This window comes from Equus przewalskii, chromosome 1, assembly GCF_037783145.1.
Source record: "Equus przewalskii isolate Varuska chromosome 1, EquPr2, whole genome shotgun sequence".
In the NCBI taxonomy this organism is placed as follows: Eukaryota; Metazoa; Chordata; class Mammalia; order Perissodactyla; family Equidae; genus Equus; species Equus przewalskii.
Window position 1 is genome coordinate 6,181,435 of NC_091831.1, and position 19,691 is coordinate 6,201,125.

The following is a 19,691-nucleotide window of genomic DNA, read 5'->3' on the forward strand; positions in this document are numbered from 1 at the left end:
TGCTTCCGGGATAGAGAAGTGACATTTCCTGGGGGTGCGGAGGGGGCTGGTTTAGGTGCAGACGAAGCCATTTATTTTAATAACTGGGTGTGGGAAGCGGAAGACGACTGACCTTTTCCACTTGTTTGGGGAAATTTAAGATGGGATCATGGTAATACCTGTAGACAGATGTTCTCACCGGATCCAGCTGGGAACATCACAAAGCTGAGCACCCTATTTTTCTCTTGAGAAGCATGAGGCTATGGTATCAGTTAACTCAGCAGGATACTCTCACAGAGTCTACATTCATTCATTCATTCATTCACTCATTCATTACTCAAAAAATATTTCTTGAGCATCTGCTATACCTAAGTCCCCGAGGTGGGCACTGAACATTCAGGAACAAACAGACAAAAATCTGTGCCCTCATGGTGCTGGCATTCTGTTGGGGGAGAGAGACTAAAAGCAAAATAATAGCTAAAGTCTATGGCATGTTCCATGGTGATCAGTGTTGTGGAGACATTTAAAGCAGAGAAGGGACGTAGGGCGCTTACTTCCTATGAGTTATGAAAGAAACAGATATTCATCAGGCACACCTCAGGGCCTGCTCTGTGGAAGGCACTGGACTGAGTGCCAGGATTGGGAAGATGAATGAAGATGTGTTTATGGCCACCAACAGGCTCTCAGTCACACCTAGAAAGACACCTCTATTTGCTGTCATCAGTATCCACTGAGGAAAGGTCTGCCAGAGAGCCACAAACAGGGTGCTGGGAATTTGCCAGAGGAAGTGCTGAGCTGCCTATGAGAGAACAGAGAGGTTGGGCCAGAACCAACGATGTTGGTTTGAATGAGCATAGAAACAGTCCAATGGAAGGAGTGCTACTTCTCAAAGTTATAGACGTCTAGTCCCTTAATATAGAAGCAATTCTCCATCTTGGAAACATATGTCCTCTAGACTTTAAGTGTCATGAGGGCAAGATCTATGTTTTATTCATCCTAGCAACTACTCCCTAGCAAAGGGCCATGCATAGAGCTGACACACAGGAAGCATGGTGATGGCCAGTTAGTTATTTTGGCTAATTTATAGCAAAGTCCTTTAAGATCTATAATTAGAACACTAAGTAGAAATAACCAGGATGACTAAAAATTATCCTGATGTGTTTAATGAGATAACACAGGGTTTAAATATAGAGCTAGTTCTTCAAGAGTCAATATCTCAATTGCTAGCTTACGGAGAAGGAGATTGTATAATTTTGAGAACTTCACTCTCCAGTGGAAAAAATTAAGGGTATGACAAATGGGAAGAAGAAAGACCCACCTCAGCTTATGAACAGGTTGTGCTCTAAAACATCATTTCTAAGTAATTTGTTTGGACCTCCGCAAACTTTCCAACAAGCTAAAATTATACATGGTGTTGGAGTTCCCAGGCTAGCCATCACATTTTTTCAGCTGCATTGAGACTCAACTAGACAGTGCCATAAATCTCACCATCATGTTGGTAGAGGGATGTTCCTTCTGAGTTTTGACACGGGGTTCCCTTAGTGGAGTCAACCAGGACGACTCCTTTTTATATAAGGAATGTTTAGAACATACACATTCATATTGAGGAGGATCACATGAGTGTGTGTGGAAAAGAAGAAGTGTACGGTGTACTTCAGTGTCAGTGAGAGCCCCTTCCTCCAAGAAGTCCTAGATAGAGGAAACCAAGAGTTAATGGGACTGGCCTCACATCTACAGGCAAAAGGGCAGAAGAGAAAAACCAAGTCATATAATAAATAAAAATTCTCTAAACACAAATGATTCGGTGATGATACTAAAGCAACTCTAATGTAGGTACTGCTATACCATATTCAAGGCACTGAGCAGAGAACATGGAAGGAAGTCCTTTAAAGTTTTATTGAAATGTCAAGTAAGAGCTGCTAAATTGCACTGGAACAGAGATCAAACCAACCCTCATAGATCTAGTGAGACAAAATTACTTTCCCAATTAATGTTTTTTTCATTTGCTCTTTCATTCATCATTTCATGCATCCACAAACCTTTATTGCCACCTCTCCTGTAACTGGCACGCCAGACGTTAGCTGGGCAAACAAAACTATGAAGCACGCCACGACAATACTGAATGATGAGTGTTCTGGTAGGGAAAGTTATTGACAGCTGGCCAAAAGGCACCTGAAGGGCAGTTGATGGTGCTACTCCTGCAAACACTAAGGCTTCAAAACCAGGAGCCCACTTAGACTCTCCTGAGGCAGGGGTGCTGCAAAGAATTGGGGTGGGGGGGGTCACTGTTACTTTGTGTTTTTCAAAACACAACCTCAGTTTTCAAAACAAACAAATTGCTTTGTCTGCTTGGGGATCCAAGGCCACTAATGAACACAGAATTGCTCAGCCTAACATAGCAAGTTGGCCACTGGCTAAAAGGCAGCTCCTTTCAGCTCCTGGGAGAAAGGAACTGGTCCTCCCATTGCCAACGAAGGCCAGTACTGCCTTTTATTGACCAATGGGTAATCTTGGTGTTTGTTAGGAAAATCGACTTCATATTCTTATAACAAACTTAAATTAGATGTTCCCCAATTCCTGGCATTTAACCACTCAAGTGCTTAAAAGAGAATAGTTGAGTTACCATGGATATATGGGGAATTCACGTTAGCTAAATTCACGTTAGCTCCTGAACAGCTGATACATGAAATAACTACACTTCCGGGGCATAACCTGGCAAATTCCTAGTGAGAACGTAGCCTTAGGAACAAGACAAAACTACTGCCGGGGGTGGCCTTCAAACATAGGAGGGGGTCACTGAAAACAGGTGACTTTGACTACTTTTTGAAATTTAATTTCTCCCCACAACAGTAATGGTATCACTTTATGCCTCTAATTAATGCCACTTTGAGACTATTAAGTGAAAAACCCCTATAAGATGCTGACATAAATGATGGCTTAGTTATCATGAAGGGACAGCTGGAGCAAAAACCTGGACTAGAATGCAGAAGACAAAAACGGTTTTTGGCACCCAGTGAGAAAGCCAAAGGAACAAGAGAGATCAGAATTAAGAGAATAAATTAAACAAGTGCCTAGAATTATCACTGGGAGCAGAGACTGTGCCGTGTTCTTTTGTGCAGCAACCACCATCTCTAGCTGAGGGCTTAACATGTACCTTTGAGTTAATGCAAAATGACAATTCCAATACCCTATGTAACTCGTGTTTTGACGACTGCAATTAAAGGATCACGCCCTGATTTTAGATTACCCAAAATGCCGTTCGCTTACGTGGTAGAAACTCTAAACTTGCTGAAAATCAACATGCCATTTAAAAAACCAGCAAATTAGTAACCAGGTCACTCGCACTGGGTCACCCTGCACTCGGTGCAAAAGTGAAACGCTGGAAGAGGGGCCCGCAGCAGCTGCATGCTAACACACCTGTGATGGTAGCTCAGAGAAGAATGCTTTTCTGAAATCTAAAACCAAACACCCCATCCACAGTTATTCAAGAAGGCAAGAAGAGAATTTCCAATTGAGAACTTAAGATCTTACAGAGAAAATAGTGTTGTGGGGCTGTGGCAGTAGAAACAGCACATTAAAGTCAATCCAATAATCCAATGTAATTACTATTAAATACCATAGAATTAATTTCCAGTTGCCAACCATTCTCCTCTGAGATGCTTATAATTTTGCTGGACTTTGCTGCTTCTGATAACAGGCACAGTAAGAAATGTATTTTTTTTTTCTCTCCTGACTTTTTTCACCAAATATTTGGGGGGGGGGGAGGGTGGGGACACGGGGGAGGAGGACTCAGAGTTGTTAGTCCTGATTCTCAGGCCCCATCTTCAAGGTCTCAGAGACACTGAGCAGCTTGGATATGTGGCCAGGAAGAAAGCTTCTGGTGACCTTTCTCTGACATTTCTCAGCATCCTTTCCTACCACCTAGGGCCCTGCTGTCTTAGATCTCCCTGTGATGTGTTCATGAAAAAGCAGATGCTGTCTGTCACTCCTGTCCCCTGCTCTTCGGTCCCTGCCTCCCAGGACACAGCCGTGGTATAGCTCAGGCTGAAGCTGGCAGTCATCCTTCTTCCTTTATCATTCCCACGGCTTTCTTATAAGAACTGCTACACCAGCTCTGCCACGTGCCTTCCTTCTTTATTGTTATTGTTGTTGCTGTTAATTCCACTCCCCATTGCCTCTTTTGCTGTGATTGGCAACAGGAATAACTGAAAACTTTCATACCCAAAATTATCACTGATGTTGTCTTTTTTATATAAATATACAAAAGTATATTTTTATTATCAGGAATTTTTTATAAAGACAACTAAAGAATTGGAGCAGATTATTGCAAAGAAGCCTCAGGTAGCTAGAAAAAGTGATAAACTGCATGCTGAGTTAAACTTGAGAATTCCAGGCCGCTAAAGAAAGGCGGCCCTGATGTTTTCTTCGAATGGGAGTACCCCGAGTAGAGTTCCATGCTGTCTTCCTAAATGACACTCATTTTACTTTCTTTAAAGTAGAGCAAGTTCTTGTGAAGAAATCTGATTCACTATGAAGCAGAAATGGAAATGACTCTAAAACTGGACTCCACCAAAACCACCTTGTGAAATTAGCTTGTCCAAATCCCTTCTGCTTCAACAAATCAGGCACAACTCCTCCTCCTCGTGCTTTCACAGAGTCCATGCTCTTTACATCCCCCTTTGAATTTCATTACTCATGTCTACTTGGCTACCCTGACCCATTAATGTCCAAAGGGCATCAAGCGAGGAGAGGTTGAAGGTCCTGGAATTGGTCCCTGGATTAGAACTGTGGGATAGGGGCCAAGAGGGTCAACAGGAGAGAAAAGAAAAAGTACTGAAAGACAGCACCATAGACTCTTGGTTCTGGTGCTGTCCTTGGTGCTGAATATTTTACTCAAGTTATATACATTGTTAAGACTAGAAAATACAGACAAATGGCAAGTAACTGTAATGGGACAATAAATAATGATGTCTACAAAAAATAATGCATTAAAAATCCATATTTATAATAAGCGTGCTTATCACTGAGCTCCAAAGGGGTTCGTACTGGGAAAAAAGTAAGGACCAGAGCTTTTCAAAATTTATACTTTTCATTTGCTTTTTGCACTTACTTGGAATTTTTTCATTAGATTTATCTGTTATTGGGCTTCAATATGAGAAGGCAAAGACTGACTCTATTAGTTGGTCAAGTGTATATTAACCAAACATTTAGGGTGTACCAGGCATTGTGACAGGACCAGGATGATAAACCTATATTAGGTATAAGCTCTTCAAAACAAAAAAGAAGAGAGCTTTACAACAGTAGCAATTAACTGCAAGACAAAAAAAAGTCTAATTTTTCACTGAGATGTTCTTCCTCTGCAGCTTTTACATCAATAATCTAAGCTCTCTCTTCTCCAAACTTTTAATCACGAAAGATCTCTAGCCCTGCTGTCACTGGAGAAGTATCTGCTCCAGCATTTCAGAGTTTTTGGATTGCTTCTCTTTGTGGCAGTGGAAATCTAGAAAGATAATCATTCTAAGTATTGGCTTTATGACTTGCTTCCAATTGAGAAGGAAAAAATAGGGAAATTCCATCACAGCACTTTATGTTCCCCGTCCTATAGAAAGAACTTATCTGTTTTGTCTGCATTTGGAGAACATATTCATTTAGATGCTGCAACACAATTATTAATGTGACCACAAAACTATCAGTGAAGCCAAACCCCCACAGCTTGGAAGCTCCAAAGACTATTAGATGGATTATCAAAGCAATAAGCACAATGGATTACATAGTTTAAGCTCTCTACTGGGAACATCCTCATGCTTAATAAAACTTTGGCAGGCATACCTTGATTGACATTAGCTGCTGGAGGCAGCCTGGAACTTGACCACATGACGCAAGGGCAATACTTTAAATTTCACCCTCAAATTAATCTCTCGTTGACCTCTATTTCTATAAACTACCTTTATGGAGTCCAAACATTTGAATCCTTTAAAACACAAGAAAGGTCCTAAACAAAACCTTAGAAACATACTGAAGGGTCTCTGCAAGAGAAGTTCATGGCAATGAGATCCTGAAAATACTTCAGATTCTTCATACTGCATCTTCATACTACAGATATGGTGGAAATATGACTGACCACCAATTATTTTCTTTTAAACTAGCTAAAAAAAAAAAGAGTCACCATGGATACATCTCCATATAAAGTAGACATGATGACTCATTTGCTTCTTATCAACAGACATCAACCAGACTATACTGTATCTCAGGTTTGAGTGGGTTAGGTTGGGTTGTAAATGAAAGAAGAGAAAGGAAATTAAATGCAAATTATATTATAAAAGGAGAGGGGTGACAGTAAAAGTTAAGAGGAAGTGTTTTCCATGTCATTCTTTCACCCACCTATAAGAAAAACTCTATAGTAGCTTTCCATTAAATTTAAAATATTGTCCAAAGAGCTTCCTATTTTACATGATCTCATCTCTCTCCATCCCCATTTGCTCCATCTATTCTAGCCACACTAGCCTTCTTTTCTATCCTGGAAACATGCCAACATCATTCCCACTGCAGGATGTTCACACGTGATGGTCCTTCTGCTTACAACATTCAACCCTGGATTTTCAGATGACTAACTGCTTTTTTATTATTCAGGTCTCATTTCAGATGTCATGTCACTGATGTGCTAGCCAAAGCCACCCCTTCACAACACTTCCTTAACACAGAGCAGTATCAAAAATGATCCATCCGTCTATCCATCCATTCATTCGTGTGTTTATGTATTGCTTGCCTCTCCTGCTCTACTATAAGCTTCATAAAGACAAAGACTCTGTCTTATTCAAAAATGTCTCCTCAGTGGTTAGAATAATGCCCAATACTTAGTAGGCACTTAATAACTATTTGCTTATTGACTGTAACAGGGTAAAAAAAAATATATGTGCTTTCTACAAGGTCATAAGAATAGAGTCTTTTCAGAAAGAGCTTTAAAAAACAGTTTCAAACTGAAGAACTCCAAGGTCCTGCAAGAGAATCCTTTTGTGCATTTCAGGTACTTGAAGCCCTTGTCCTGTCATTGCAGGATTCATTGACTCTCCTGAGCTGCCAATTACACATAGTGCAGAACACCAGTCCCCAGGTACAAACAGGGCATCGCAGAGCATCTGAAGCCTGGGGTCTAAGAATAATGAGATCTCGGACCTGAAGTCTTACTGTATTCTCTTCTGTAAAATGAGGATAGCATAATTAATTTGAGGACTCAAGGCTCTAATGTAAGTGAGACACTTGGGAATCTATGCTACCAGGCAAGGAAGGGGTGTTGGTATTGATGAGGCTTGACAGAGATTTGTCCTGAGGTCTAGGGCAGGAAGGTTCTGTGAGCTTGGAATTCATACCTTGGAACCCAGAAAGAGTGCTCCTCAGATAAAGGTTAAGAAATGACCCCTGATTTTGTCTGTTTTCTTTTAAAAACCTAAACTTTGGAATGTGACTAGCACATATTAGACAACTATTATATATCTTCTCCCCTGGCTGGCAGTTACTACACAATAATAGCAGCAGTCTCTCATCTGCAACCCAACCCAACAGTTTTACAACACATTCCACATCAGACATGTCATTGCTAGGACATGGGCTCAAGTACTGTGCACAATATTGTACAAAGTGACCCTAGTCAGAAATGAGCTTAGGGCCAAGCTCTAGTAGAATCAGCTGGATGGAGAAAGGCATTATATATAGAAAAGGCACGGAGGAACGGAGGTCAGTGTCATGACAGGAAAGAACCCTGGAATGGGTTCGACAAATCTGGAGCCAGGTGGAAAGGTTCAGGAGGAATGTACTCTTGAGGCCTGTCATCAAGAGGAAAGGGATAAAAGAAAAACAGTTGCCGTGTCTGGTGAAGAAAAAGGGAGGGTGTAAGGCACAGGCTCTTTATTGCTCCTCTCTCCTGACAAAGGCAAGGGGAGGGGAAAAGGCCCAATGTGGGCATCAAAGGAGCTCAATACAAGAAATGATGGTGGACAAAGGTCAACACAAATGCAACCACACTATGATTCCAATTCCGGCTCAAATACAATGGGTCACAGGCAATGACTGGCAGAATGATTTTGGGGCAGAATATGGTCATTTTATTAATAAATAAAATAAAACACACCAGAATTCAAAGGTCAAGTCTGAGTTTACTGAAGCTCACTGAGACATCATGGCACTGAGTGGAAAATCCTTTTGTCAAATGTTTACGTAACACAAAATATAATGAGGAAAACAAAAGTTATTTTCAATTCAAAATCCATGATGCATAAAGTTTGCTTACTGAAGGTGATGAAAATATTGACAATCAATGTTGACAGGAAACCTTCTGTGCACACTATTACTACATTGAGTGACTCTATAAATGTAAATTTGCCCCCAGAGTGTGTATAAGCCAATTCTGATGAAAGCTTTCCTTCTGCCACGAATTTAACAGATTCTGGTTATCATGTTTGTCCCTGGGTACAAAGTAATACTGCGAAAAAATACTCCTGCCTGTTAAAAATATCACAGAGGAAAGGTCAGCAAAGTGGTTACAAGAAACACTGGGAAAGCACCCCCAAACTAGTTTCTTGGGATGACTGGGCTGAGAGTTATTCAAGGCCTGGTCAAGAAAATCCTGCTTATCAAAGCTTTAAGTTTATACAACCTTTCACAATATACTCCAAAAAAATACTCTAAGGTTATTTTTTTAGAGGGAAGAGAGTTAGCATCTCCCTCACAAAAAGCAAATTGGTCTGGCCTCATAGGACTGACAGAACTCACCGGAGAATATAGGCACAGCAAGGAAATCAGAAGGCATGACTACAGCAATAGGATACTCCACCACAGGGGTCAGCAAACTTTTTCTCTGTAGAGCCAGAGAATAAATATTCTGGAATTTGCCATAGATGAGGCAAAATCAAGGATATTGTGTAGGAACTTATATAAAAATATTCACTATTTTTTATTGACAAAATTGCAATCTTTATTTTTGGACACTGAAATCTGAATTTCGTTAATGTTCATGCGTTCTAAATACTATTATTCTTTTGATTTTTTTTTCAAGCATTTAAAAATGTGAAATCCACTCTTAGCTTCCTGGACCAAGTCAGGCTGAGGGAGGGATTGGGCCCAAGGGCGGAAATTTGCGGACGTGTACTCTTAACAAGCAACGAGGTAGTGGGGCAAAAACAAGCCACGGAGTCAGCATATCTGGGGTTGGTTTTCCCTCCAAGTTTCTTCAAAACACCATAAATATAAAGCTGCACTAAAACATCCCAAATTCCCTCTGCTTATAACAAAATCAGATTAATCAGATTATTTACTTCATCTACCAGCTTATGTTCACACTCTAAATTTAATTTAAATATCATCTTAGCTGTAGACGTTGCATTGGTTGTGTACAATAAATGCAGAGACAGGAGCAAAATGGGAAATACACATTAATTAATTTCCATTACCATGATGAGCAGTGGCATTGGGAAAGCATCTGATTTGAGGTGTCTGCTCTATAAAAGCCAGCAACCACCAGCCACCACTTGTAATGCTCTCCTGTTCTTATCTTGTAGGCTTTCATATCGGACGGGGCAAGACACAGCTAATTGTGACACATGCAGGAACAGTGCATGTATTATCTATAGGTATGTTAACATTCTCCTCTTCCCACTTTCGTATTATGAGTGACAAATGATGTTTACCCACGAATGCAAGTACCATCTGGGGCCATGCTGGGATGATTCTATCACACAAAAAGGACCTTACCTGACCATAATTCTAAGCTACTTCTAAATACTCAACCCCAGGTATAGGATCATGGGATGAGGGAGAGCTGGAATTCATTTTTCTTGCAAATGCATCTTAGTGGTTACAAAAATTGGTGTAAGTTTGATAGCTTGCTCCCTTGGAATCGATAGCCATGAGCACTGTACTGTGTGTTCCAGAAAGGCTGTGAAATATAAACCCTTCAGATGGTATAGATCAAAGCCTGGAAACCAAATTGTATGTGCGAGGAATACCACAGAAGAACCCAGGCTGCTCACACCAAATGTGCAATTTACTTCCTGGAAACTCACAAGTATTATGGCACATATGTCCCTTGGGGCATAAACCCCTCTCTAGAACCCCTACAGCTGGTATTCATGTTTTTTCATTTGAAGTGTGTTTAGACTACTAGTATCAATAAGAATATAGCAGAAATTGCAACAAGCAAAAGCCATATTAGGCTTTTGGCAATAATTTAGGGTTTTTTTATTTTTACTTTTTTGCTTGAGGAAGATTAGCCCTGAGCGTTAATAACATCTGTGCCAATCTTCCTCTACTTTGTATGTGGGATGCCTCCACAGCATGGCTGATGAGTGGAGTAGGTCTGCATCTAGGATCCGACCCCACGAACCTGGGCAGCCAAAGCAGAGCGCACAGAACTTTAACCATTCAGCCATGGGGCCGGCCCCAATAATTTAGTATTTTAAGACATGGTTACAACCTTCAGAGAGGTTACTGTCTTTTTTTGTTCTTTTCAGAAATGTAATTTTCACAAACAAAATATGAGAGCCAAAAGAAATGTCATAATTTAGTTCATTTTTAGAAATTAAGCCTGAAGAACAACTTAGTTGATCTGTCCAATTATCAGAAACAATTCTAACTGCATAGTTAAATATCTAAATATATGTAAAGGAACTCCCATCTCCCACCAAATACACTTTCTAGAAAGATCTTCAAAGCTACCATCCTCTCATCAAGAAGGTAGAGACAGGAGGAGGGCATAAACGTCTTCAATATAGCAAAAACCTTGAGTCCACACAATCCTGAACCCATCACACAATCCAGGACAGGGCTCCAGGTTCTTTATAAGCAGAGTTGGGCCACCTGGTGACCTTGTCTGGGAGCAGGCAGAAGAAACCACAAGGCAGACATGAGCACCAGGTGTCACACCAGCACAGTCCTTACTGCAGGGGCTCTCCACTGAGGGCAGTTCTGCCTCCCAAGGGGACATCTGGCAAGGTCTCGAGGGAGACATTTTCAGCTGTCACAACTAGGGAGGTGCTACTGGCATCTAGTAAGTAGAAGCAAGGGATGCTGCTAACATCCCATAACGCACAGGACGGCCTCCAACAGCAGAGTGTCATCTGGTCCAAAATGTCAAAAGAGCCGGAACTGAGAAAGCCTGCCTTGCTGGAACCATCACCAAGTGAAGCTCTAGGGAAAGCCAAATGCCAGCAGCTAAAGGCCCCTAGCAGCACGCAGGGAGCCAGGACCCTGCAGCAGCCCTGGCCCAGCAAGCCAAGCCCCCTAATTGTTCTCCACTGTTAACAAGGAGGAGGTGAAAAGCAAGCACCCAGGCAAGCTTTGTTTAGCAAGAACTCCTACACTTTACAAATTATCTTCTCAGAGATAGCAACTTATCAGAGAAGTCTGGTTAGTGGAAATCTTTTCACTACATTCATATGGTGGAAAGGAATTTTCAATCAACAAGAAAGCAAAGCCACGTAACCCTGACATAAAATAAACCTGCCCCAACATCAGTCGATTAGCACAAGAAGGGAGGAAGGTGCAGCCTTGCCAGGTATCCTCACAGCTGAGCTTTTGTCAGTTTGGGAGCTGAAGCTCATCCAGTCTTTTAATGCAACAAAGCAGAAGTGAGCAGAGTTTTCAGAAAAGGTTCAGACAGTGAGCTTGATGAGCATAAACCCATTTAACATGTTGTGGGGGAACTGAAAAAAGAATTTATTAGGACATTCTCCAATGTAACTGAAGTAATTTAAATAAATTTAGCTCTAATCCAGAAGTAACATACATTAAAAGTGCTATTAAAAGTGATTTAACAAGCCTGTGAAGGACAGGAATTTGTCTTTTTCAGGAATTAGCCTTCAGGAATTTAGAACTGACTCAACCACCATTCTGCATGAATCCCAATACACCAGCCACTGGCCCACTTTTCAAAAGACCTGTGAGTGTCCCAGCACCACAGGAATTCGCCAGAATTTAGCAAAGACTCACCAGGAGGAGTGATCGGGCCATTGTGATCGCTTTGGCTCTCTCTCATGAACTGGGAAAACGCATGTCTACTCAGAGATCTTTTCATCAAAGATGCGATTGTAGGGACCGTGGATTTGGTGGTGTGGGTCTTCAGGAACTGAGTAGAGACGAGGCCATCTACAGCCATGCCAACCCTACCATCAGGCCTCTAGACAGAGCAAAGCATCCCTGGAGAGATGGTACTAGAGAGAAAGCGGAGTTTTAGATTTTTTTCAGGAAAGTATTTTAAACTCCCTCCCTTCAGAGTGATAACAACAACTAAAATGCCCCCAACCTCAAATTTCTGCTGCAGACAGAAGTTCCTCTGGAAGGCTTAACGGTTCCATTTCAGGGGGGTTCCCGCAGTCTTCCAACTATTAATTCAAGCAAGGTCTTGATATGACTACCGAGTTGAACATATTCAACAAACTGTGTTTCTCAATTTTCCTATCACTTTATATTAGAAATAATTAAAATTTAAGTTACTCTGTACATTCATTATTGACATGAGGCAAAAGTTTTCTGAGCTCTATAGATGCTAAGAGGAGTGAAGCCCACTTCTGGTTGACTAATTGAAAACCAGTCAAAAGAGGTGGAGTCATATAAATTGAGATTTTACAATTACGTGACTTAAAGCCATGCCTGTGTTTCGAGGTGAGGCCCAGATGTCTTCTGTGAATGTGGGCGCCCCCACTTGAGTGGGGTTATCTTCCATGAACCACACTCATTTTCCTTCCTTTGAAGTGGAATGAGGTCTTGGGAAAGAACCTGATTCAGAATCCTTCTGGATGCTGATTTGTTCCTCCCCTTTTCACGCTCAATATTTTGTAGCACGCTCCTCTTTCCAAAGCACCTAACTCACAGAAATCATTCTCTCTTGCCTCAGTTATATTTCATTGGTTTACATAACATTCAAATAAATCACATCATTTCAATGATGAGTACAGCTGGCATAAACAGACTCAAACACAGCCTCCTCTTGGTGAGCATGCAGCTGGAGAAGGAACAACAGAGGGTCACGGGTCAACAACAGAGAAGTCTGTTCGCCAGGAGCATCTGGCCTGTGTGGGCGTCAGTTATGTCACAGGGGACAGGGTAGTGGTGGTTAATCTAGCATGTAGGTTAAGGGGCCTTCTATAATCCTATCAGAATATCAAAGTCTGATATAAGAGGATGAAGGGAATGCTCCCTCTGGCTCCTGGAGGACTCATGTCTATCTGAGTTGGCCCTGGTGGCTGACAGTTGTTACAGAGATAGGTTACTTCCCTCGGGGTTCCCTTTTGCCAAAAAAGAAAGGGATGGGCGGAGCAAGGGAGAATTCTGCCAGATGATTTCTCAGGTTTCGGGTAGCCCTATGATTCAATCCTCAAATGTCAAATGCTTCATGAAGATTAGAGGTTTCTTTGGTAGAAAAGCATTCAGAACTCAATAGTCCTTGGGCAGGAGAAATCACCGTTCAGGTGACCCTGTAGCTGTGCACATGGGCAGCCACAACATCTCACAAGTATAGACCCAAAGTGAGCCAGGGCAAGTGTCCAAATTTCAAAGTCTTTATGATTTAAGTCCATTTCTTCTTACCAAGGAAACTTGCAAACAAGCCATCCTTCAATTCCTGCACACCTCTATAGAGAGGATCCCGTCAGAAGGAATGAGTTTAGCTCAAGGTCAGGGTCCTTGCAGTTGGTTCCAAGCCTGGCTCTGGCACCCAGGCTCTCGGGTACCAGGGCCTGCATCCCAGACTTCAGAGATGTTCCTGTGAGTCCTCGCACCAGCATCTCTGCCACTCTTCTTGGTCTTTCCTTTGGGATACCTGGAGCACCTCACGATTCAATAGGTTAAAGGAGTTTCAAAGTAAAGAAATTCTGAAATGCCAAAGGACTGTGGTTGTCCCAGAGACTGGGAGAACATGAGGGGCCATCATAGCTGCCATTTCTACATGTTGCAATTTGTCATACCTGTTTGCTGGCAGGCAGAGAGCCCTGGAGGTCAATGAATTTGACCCCGTCTGTCTTGCATTTCCACACTGCTTTTCAATTGAAATCAATTACCCTCTCCAAGCAGCATAAGAATCCATTGTGTTTCCAGTAACACTTGGCCCAGGGAGATGCAAATGGAACCATGTTCAAGACCCAGCTCCCTGTGGTTTTATCAACACAATCCTGTAATAAATATGTACCTTTGCCGTGGGTGGCGGTACATATTTCTCTGTAAAAAATAAGTCTGTCAGGGAAATCTACAGGACTTAGAAAAAACATCAAAAGGACAAAAGGTCTTAAAGCAATTTCAGGAGAAAATGCCTGCCAGAACCACAAGCAAAAAGTTGGAAACATCAGCCTGTTGGAGTCTGCTGCTCAGGTACTGGGCACCCCAGGGGCTAGGGCTGAACCCCTACTCTCTCTTTGGTGGGATGTCCATGAAATCTCTAAGTCATGCGAGATTGTACTAAGGGATGAGGTAGGTCCCTTCCAGCTCTGAAATCCCATGAGGGAGTGATATACGATTATGAAAGGAATGGGTCTGGGCGCTTCAACAGAAAATACACATGGAGGTGAAAGGGTGGACAGTCACAAGGCATTTCTCAACCAAATAACATCCATTCCTGTATTGGCAAATCAATTTACGTAGAGTCGAACAACCGTTCTTGGGCAGTGAATTGATTGCCCTGCTCACTAATCCACTGAAACCCCAAGCATCAAAAGTGATATTTTCCATAACTGGGAATTTTGAGGTGGTTGACATGATCACATTTCTTCCCACGATGACATCCCTTCAATTGTGATCCGGACCAAGTGTGAAATTCTAATTAAAGACCGTCTCAGCATGACAAAAGATTAAAAGAGATGGAAGTTTCCTTTTTCTTTAGTAAAACTTTTCTGGATGATCATTCATATTTCCTGTCAAAATAAGCTGTAATTATTTCAGAAGATGTTTTAAGGATAAATTACTAATATAATCTTTGCTCATAAGCAGTTGACAGCCTTTGTACGCAGCCTATCTGGGTAATTCTCTTGTCAGACTAATCTATGAGTCACACCACTGATGAGTCACCTTTTGTTCAGATTTATTTCAGAGAAGAACAATGAGATGTACCATTTCCCTCCTTTACTGAAGTGGTTAATTCGTATAATCGTCACCACCACAAAATGGCCTGAATTCAAATTTGCACATTTTTATGAAAAGAGCACGTGCTAACCTCAATTCAAAGCCTTTTGGGAATGAAAGCAAGATTTCAAAGATAATAATAATGCTGACTCAGATTGACTAAATAGAATCTTTACCAGAATTTAAAGTCTCCCTGTAAAGTGTTAGAGTTCCTACCATTAGTTACAAGACCTGAAGTGACAGTACCCTCCAGGGGGATGCTGCCCACACCTGCTTCATTTCTGTATCGTCAACCACCACACAGCTGGCCTCGAGTGACATTAATAATTATGCAGTGCATCAGTGAGTGGGCTGAGAACCTGAGTGGATGGGAACACCAAGGCTCTGCCTATCACTTTGTTTTCAACACCACAGAGGGAGGGAGCTTGCAGATGCCCTGTGGTCTATGTCATATTTTCATCATTTGATATAATCCATCAATGGTCAGGCACAGGCAGGATTTCAAACAACCATTTTGATACAATACCCGAAGTCCTTTCCATTTGATGCTTTATATGCATTTCTTCAGCAAGTATTTTGCACAGGACTCCTAGAGATGACAGCCTTTGTGCCACACGCTGAGAGCTGGCGAGGAGTCGTAATCTGGCTGAAGACAAGCCCAAACACACCCCCTACCATAAGACCCTGTAACAATAGAGCACCGACAAAAGGGAACCTTCTGTACTAAAGGTGGGGGCCACAGACACAATGAGGAAAGGCAGATGAGGAGGAGCTGAAGGAAGCCAGGATGCTTGACCTGGGTGGGGACAGCTGACTCCGAGGTGACAGCATCATCTTGGAGGGGTACCAGGTGGGAGGTTTAGATGTGTTCTCTAGAGCCCCCCACCCCAGGCAAGAAGGTTAGGAACAACCAACGGGAACTAGGGGGAGAAACAGCCAGAGCATGCCCAAGGATGGAAGGGGATGCCTTGCTACACGTGTGCACTCATCTTTACAGCAGCTGGGGAACTTTCCAGTACACTGCAGTCTTTGACTGCTTTTCAAGTAGGAAGTTCCTCAATTCTGCCAGCTTTTTCCAAAAATGATTGGAGGGATTTCAGGAAAGATGAATAAAATACCCTAATATTAGGAGATTGAAGGAGGAATTTGCAGAATTAGTGGGTTGCATTTTCTCAAATCATCTTTGATAATTCATTGCATTACCCATAAGAGCACAAAATATAAGGTTGCAAAGATTCCAGATAAAAATGTGCATGGAAATTTCAGATTGTGGTGTACTGCAAAAACAGAGCTGGTGAGGGTAGCGCAGGATCAGGACAGCCTCCAGAACTAAAAGCCTCGAGACTAATGAAGTCTTACTGTTCAGAGAGGTAATTGCATTTGTAGGCAGAAATGGTGCCAATTCTTGCCTGTCCAGAGCCCACTTGGAGGGAAGTCTTTGCAGCCTTTGTCATTTAGTGATTATCTCTTAGTGGAAGTGCCCCTTCCAGTCCTGCTTCAATTACCACCACTTGCGCATATTAAGTTCTTTAACAACATGAACCATGTGGAGGAAATTAGCCTTTTGTCTAGTATTTAGTGCTCTGTTCTTAGTATTTACAGTGAGTGATGAGGTGGGAGGAAGATGAGAGAAATGATTCCCTGGATAATACCTTATGCAATGTTATTCTGGTGTAATGAAATTTTTTTTAAAAATTTTTAATAAAGTAAATTAAAAGTCAGAAAAAAAAGTGATTTAACAGGCCTCAAAAATTCTCCTTGATAATCACCAATGCCAATAACTCAAGTTTTTCTCTTCTATTAGAATTCTAAAAATATATTATTTTTCCCCCAATATGTAAAGATTTAGAAATGTTTTAGTACTCTTTAGTAACCTTTTAGTAACCTTTAGTAACGTTAATTCTAAATGTAATTCTGATACATATCAGATGCTGTAAACTTGATTACAGCTATAAAACTGAAAACTGATCACTCATTTCAACATATTATTCGTAAAGCAATTACTTAAAATTTATTCAGCGGAGAAAGGTTAATTATACTGATGACCCTCCTCTAAAGACGTTCACCTTTGGTTATGCCAAAGGGAAAAGTTAAAGGAGGCATTCACCAATGTCCAAAACTGAGGGACAGGGTTACCTTGTCAACTTCATGAGGAAATCAATGTAATTCATTTTTAGATGAATATGGAGATTTTTCTAGGGGCTGAATACAGGATTCAGTCTTTAACACAATGCCCTGAGTTAGGTCATGTGAAATTCACGGTGGGCACGGTGACTAGAGAAGACAGTGGTTGCTAGGGCCACTCGGCTGACTCTGCTACCGTCAGTCATTTTGAAAGAACTAATCTCATAGATATGACATCCCTGGAGGGATGGCAGGGAGCCCGGGGTTTAGACTGGTCCAGGGTGACACCAGAGGACACAAGCAAGAAGCTAACAGGGTCTGGCTTGTTGGCATAGTGGTTAAGTTCATATGCTCTGCTTCAGCGGCCCAGGGTTTGCGGGTTTGGATCCTGGGCGTGGACTTATGCACTGCTTATCAAGCAGTGCTGTGGCAGCATTCCACATACAAAATAGAGGAAGACTGGCACAGATGTTAGCTCAGGGACAATCTTCCTCAAGCAAAAGGAGGAAGATTGGCAACAGATGTTAGCTCAGGGCCAATCTAAATAAATAAATAAATACATAAAATAGACTTTATTAAAAAAACCAAGAAGCTAATGGTTTCCTGGTCTGTGATGAGACTATCATTGCTTCATACCAGTGAAGATGGCTCTCTCTGCTCATGTCAGAATAGAAGGGGAGCTCCTTGGAGCATCTAGAACTCAGAGTACTGCGCAGGTAGCTCAGGGGGGTGAGGCTGCTTTGTACATTAGCTCCAGCACTGTGACCCCAGAAGTCTTTCTCTCTGGGCAGAAGAGTGCCCATCTTCAAAATGAGAAGAGCAGACGAGGTGATGGCCAAGATCCTGGCCAACGCCAATCAGGTCACCCGACCTGGTGTTCCACCCCTGGCACCTGCTGGACTCACTACAACCTATTTTGGACAGTCACGTATTTTCTCCATTTAACAGTGCAGTTACAACGCACTTCCTACCCAGAGATAAAAAACTGCGTGCTCTTCACTGCGGCCAGGGACGGCAGCATATTGGCAGGCTACATTTAATAATTATTGACCCCTTCTAAATATAATGTATGATCTTTGTGGCTTGCTAGGGGTGTGGCAGAAGATATACTTAATAGACACGACACTCTTGTTAGTGATCTGGTCGCATTCCTCCTTGAGAAATTATTATGGGCAGAGGTTAGAAATAGGTCTTGAGGGTTTCCACTTCAACCTCACAATTTATAGGAGGTTAAAACATGGTTCCCTGGTTCCTGTGCATCTGGCCAGCCCTCAAACTCGGGCACTTAGATTAGGCCTGGGTGCCAGGCCAGTATTTGTGCTTCAGAGAAAGTCACAGATAAGATGGACACTGAGGCTGGAGCTCTAGTCAAGCATAAAAGGAGTGTGACTGTTCTCCAAGAAGGTAAGGGTAAATAACCAGCATGTATTCAGGAAAGTCACTGTCTAACTGTAACTTTAGATACTTCATAGTATAATTGACAGCTGGAATAACAGACTAATGTTTTGCTTTTTTTTAACTGTGATCATAATTTCCTTGCCATAGCATACCAGGAAAAAGAGGATAGATCTTATAGTTTGGATATAGATCAATATAGATCAATAAATCTATATTGAAAATACTGATAATATTAATTGAATTAATATTATTCAATATATTGGATTAATTATATTGAATTTGATTATTTGAATTGGATTAATTATATTGAATTAATATTATTGAATACCCATCTATTTCTGGTATTTTAAATCTTAGAGTTATTCTGTAAACATTGATTATGTACCTACTGTGTGTAAGAGTGGTAAGGGAAGGATTCAAAGCTATGATGAATCATTTCTATGTTCAAAGTGTTAAAAGCTAGTAATTACAAATTATGAATATTTGAAACTATTGGAATGGTATTCATATATAATATATATAATATACGTATGTAACATATAGGCCTATTTTTTATACATATATTTATTTTGATGAATAAATTGTAAATGAAAGTAGAAACTAGAGCAGCAGCATTTTGATGAGACTAGAAGTGAGGGGTTTTGGGTTCAGTTTGTCAGTTTATTTCAATTCAGTAAACAAAGAGCATGTTCTGAGCCTGACACTGTACTAAATGCACCACAGATGTAAGATGAATAAAACATGGTCCGCCTTTCAATGAGTTCACAGTCCTGAGAAAAAATAGCTACAGTCCACCCTGAGCTGGATGTGCTCTAGTAAAAATGTGGAGACAACCCTGCCCAAGGAGCAATCTGTTCCAGAAGAGTTTGGACAGGACCAGAGGAGCAGTGGGCAGACGTGGTTATTCTAGAAAATCCACAGAAAGCAGCAGCAGCATGTGACCTAGGTTTGAAGGAGGAGCAGAAGTTTGTCAGGGAGTTTCAGGTCCTCCTAAGGAGACTGGTAACTCGAAAAGGGTTGAGGGGGGAGAGAAATGGAGAGAGGAAGAATGAGACTTGGCTATTTCAATGGCCAAAGAGAAAACTGCTGAA

At 41.5% G+C, this 19,691-nt stretch overlaps 2 protein-coding genes across 4 annotated transcripts in view; one reads left to right on the top strand and one right to left on the bottom strand.

Annotated features, from left to right (window-relative positions):
• Positions 1-19,691, bottom strand: part of DOCK1 (dedicator of cytokinesis 1) — a 503,206-nt gene that overhangs the window by 273,235 nt on the left and 210,280 nt on the right. The gene's annotated exons all lie outside the window — the stretch shown is intronic.
• Positions 1-19,691, top strand: part of INSYN2A (inhibitory synaptic factor 2A) — a 59,633-nt gene that overhangs the window by 31,584 nt on the left and 8,358 nt on the right. Inside the window, exon 3 of one of the 2 annotated variants that reach the window (XM_008526047.2) lies at positions 9,531-9,602. The exons of the other annotated variant lie outside the window; for it this stretch is intronic. Within the exon in view, the coding sequence (XP_008524269.2) occupies positions 9,531-9,602 (72 nt within the window). The remainder of the gene's footprint in view (positions 1-9,530; positions 9,603-19,691) is intronic. 2 annotated transcript variants of the gene reach the window in all.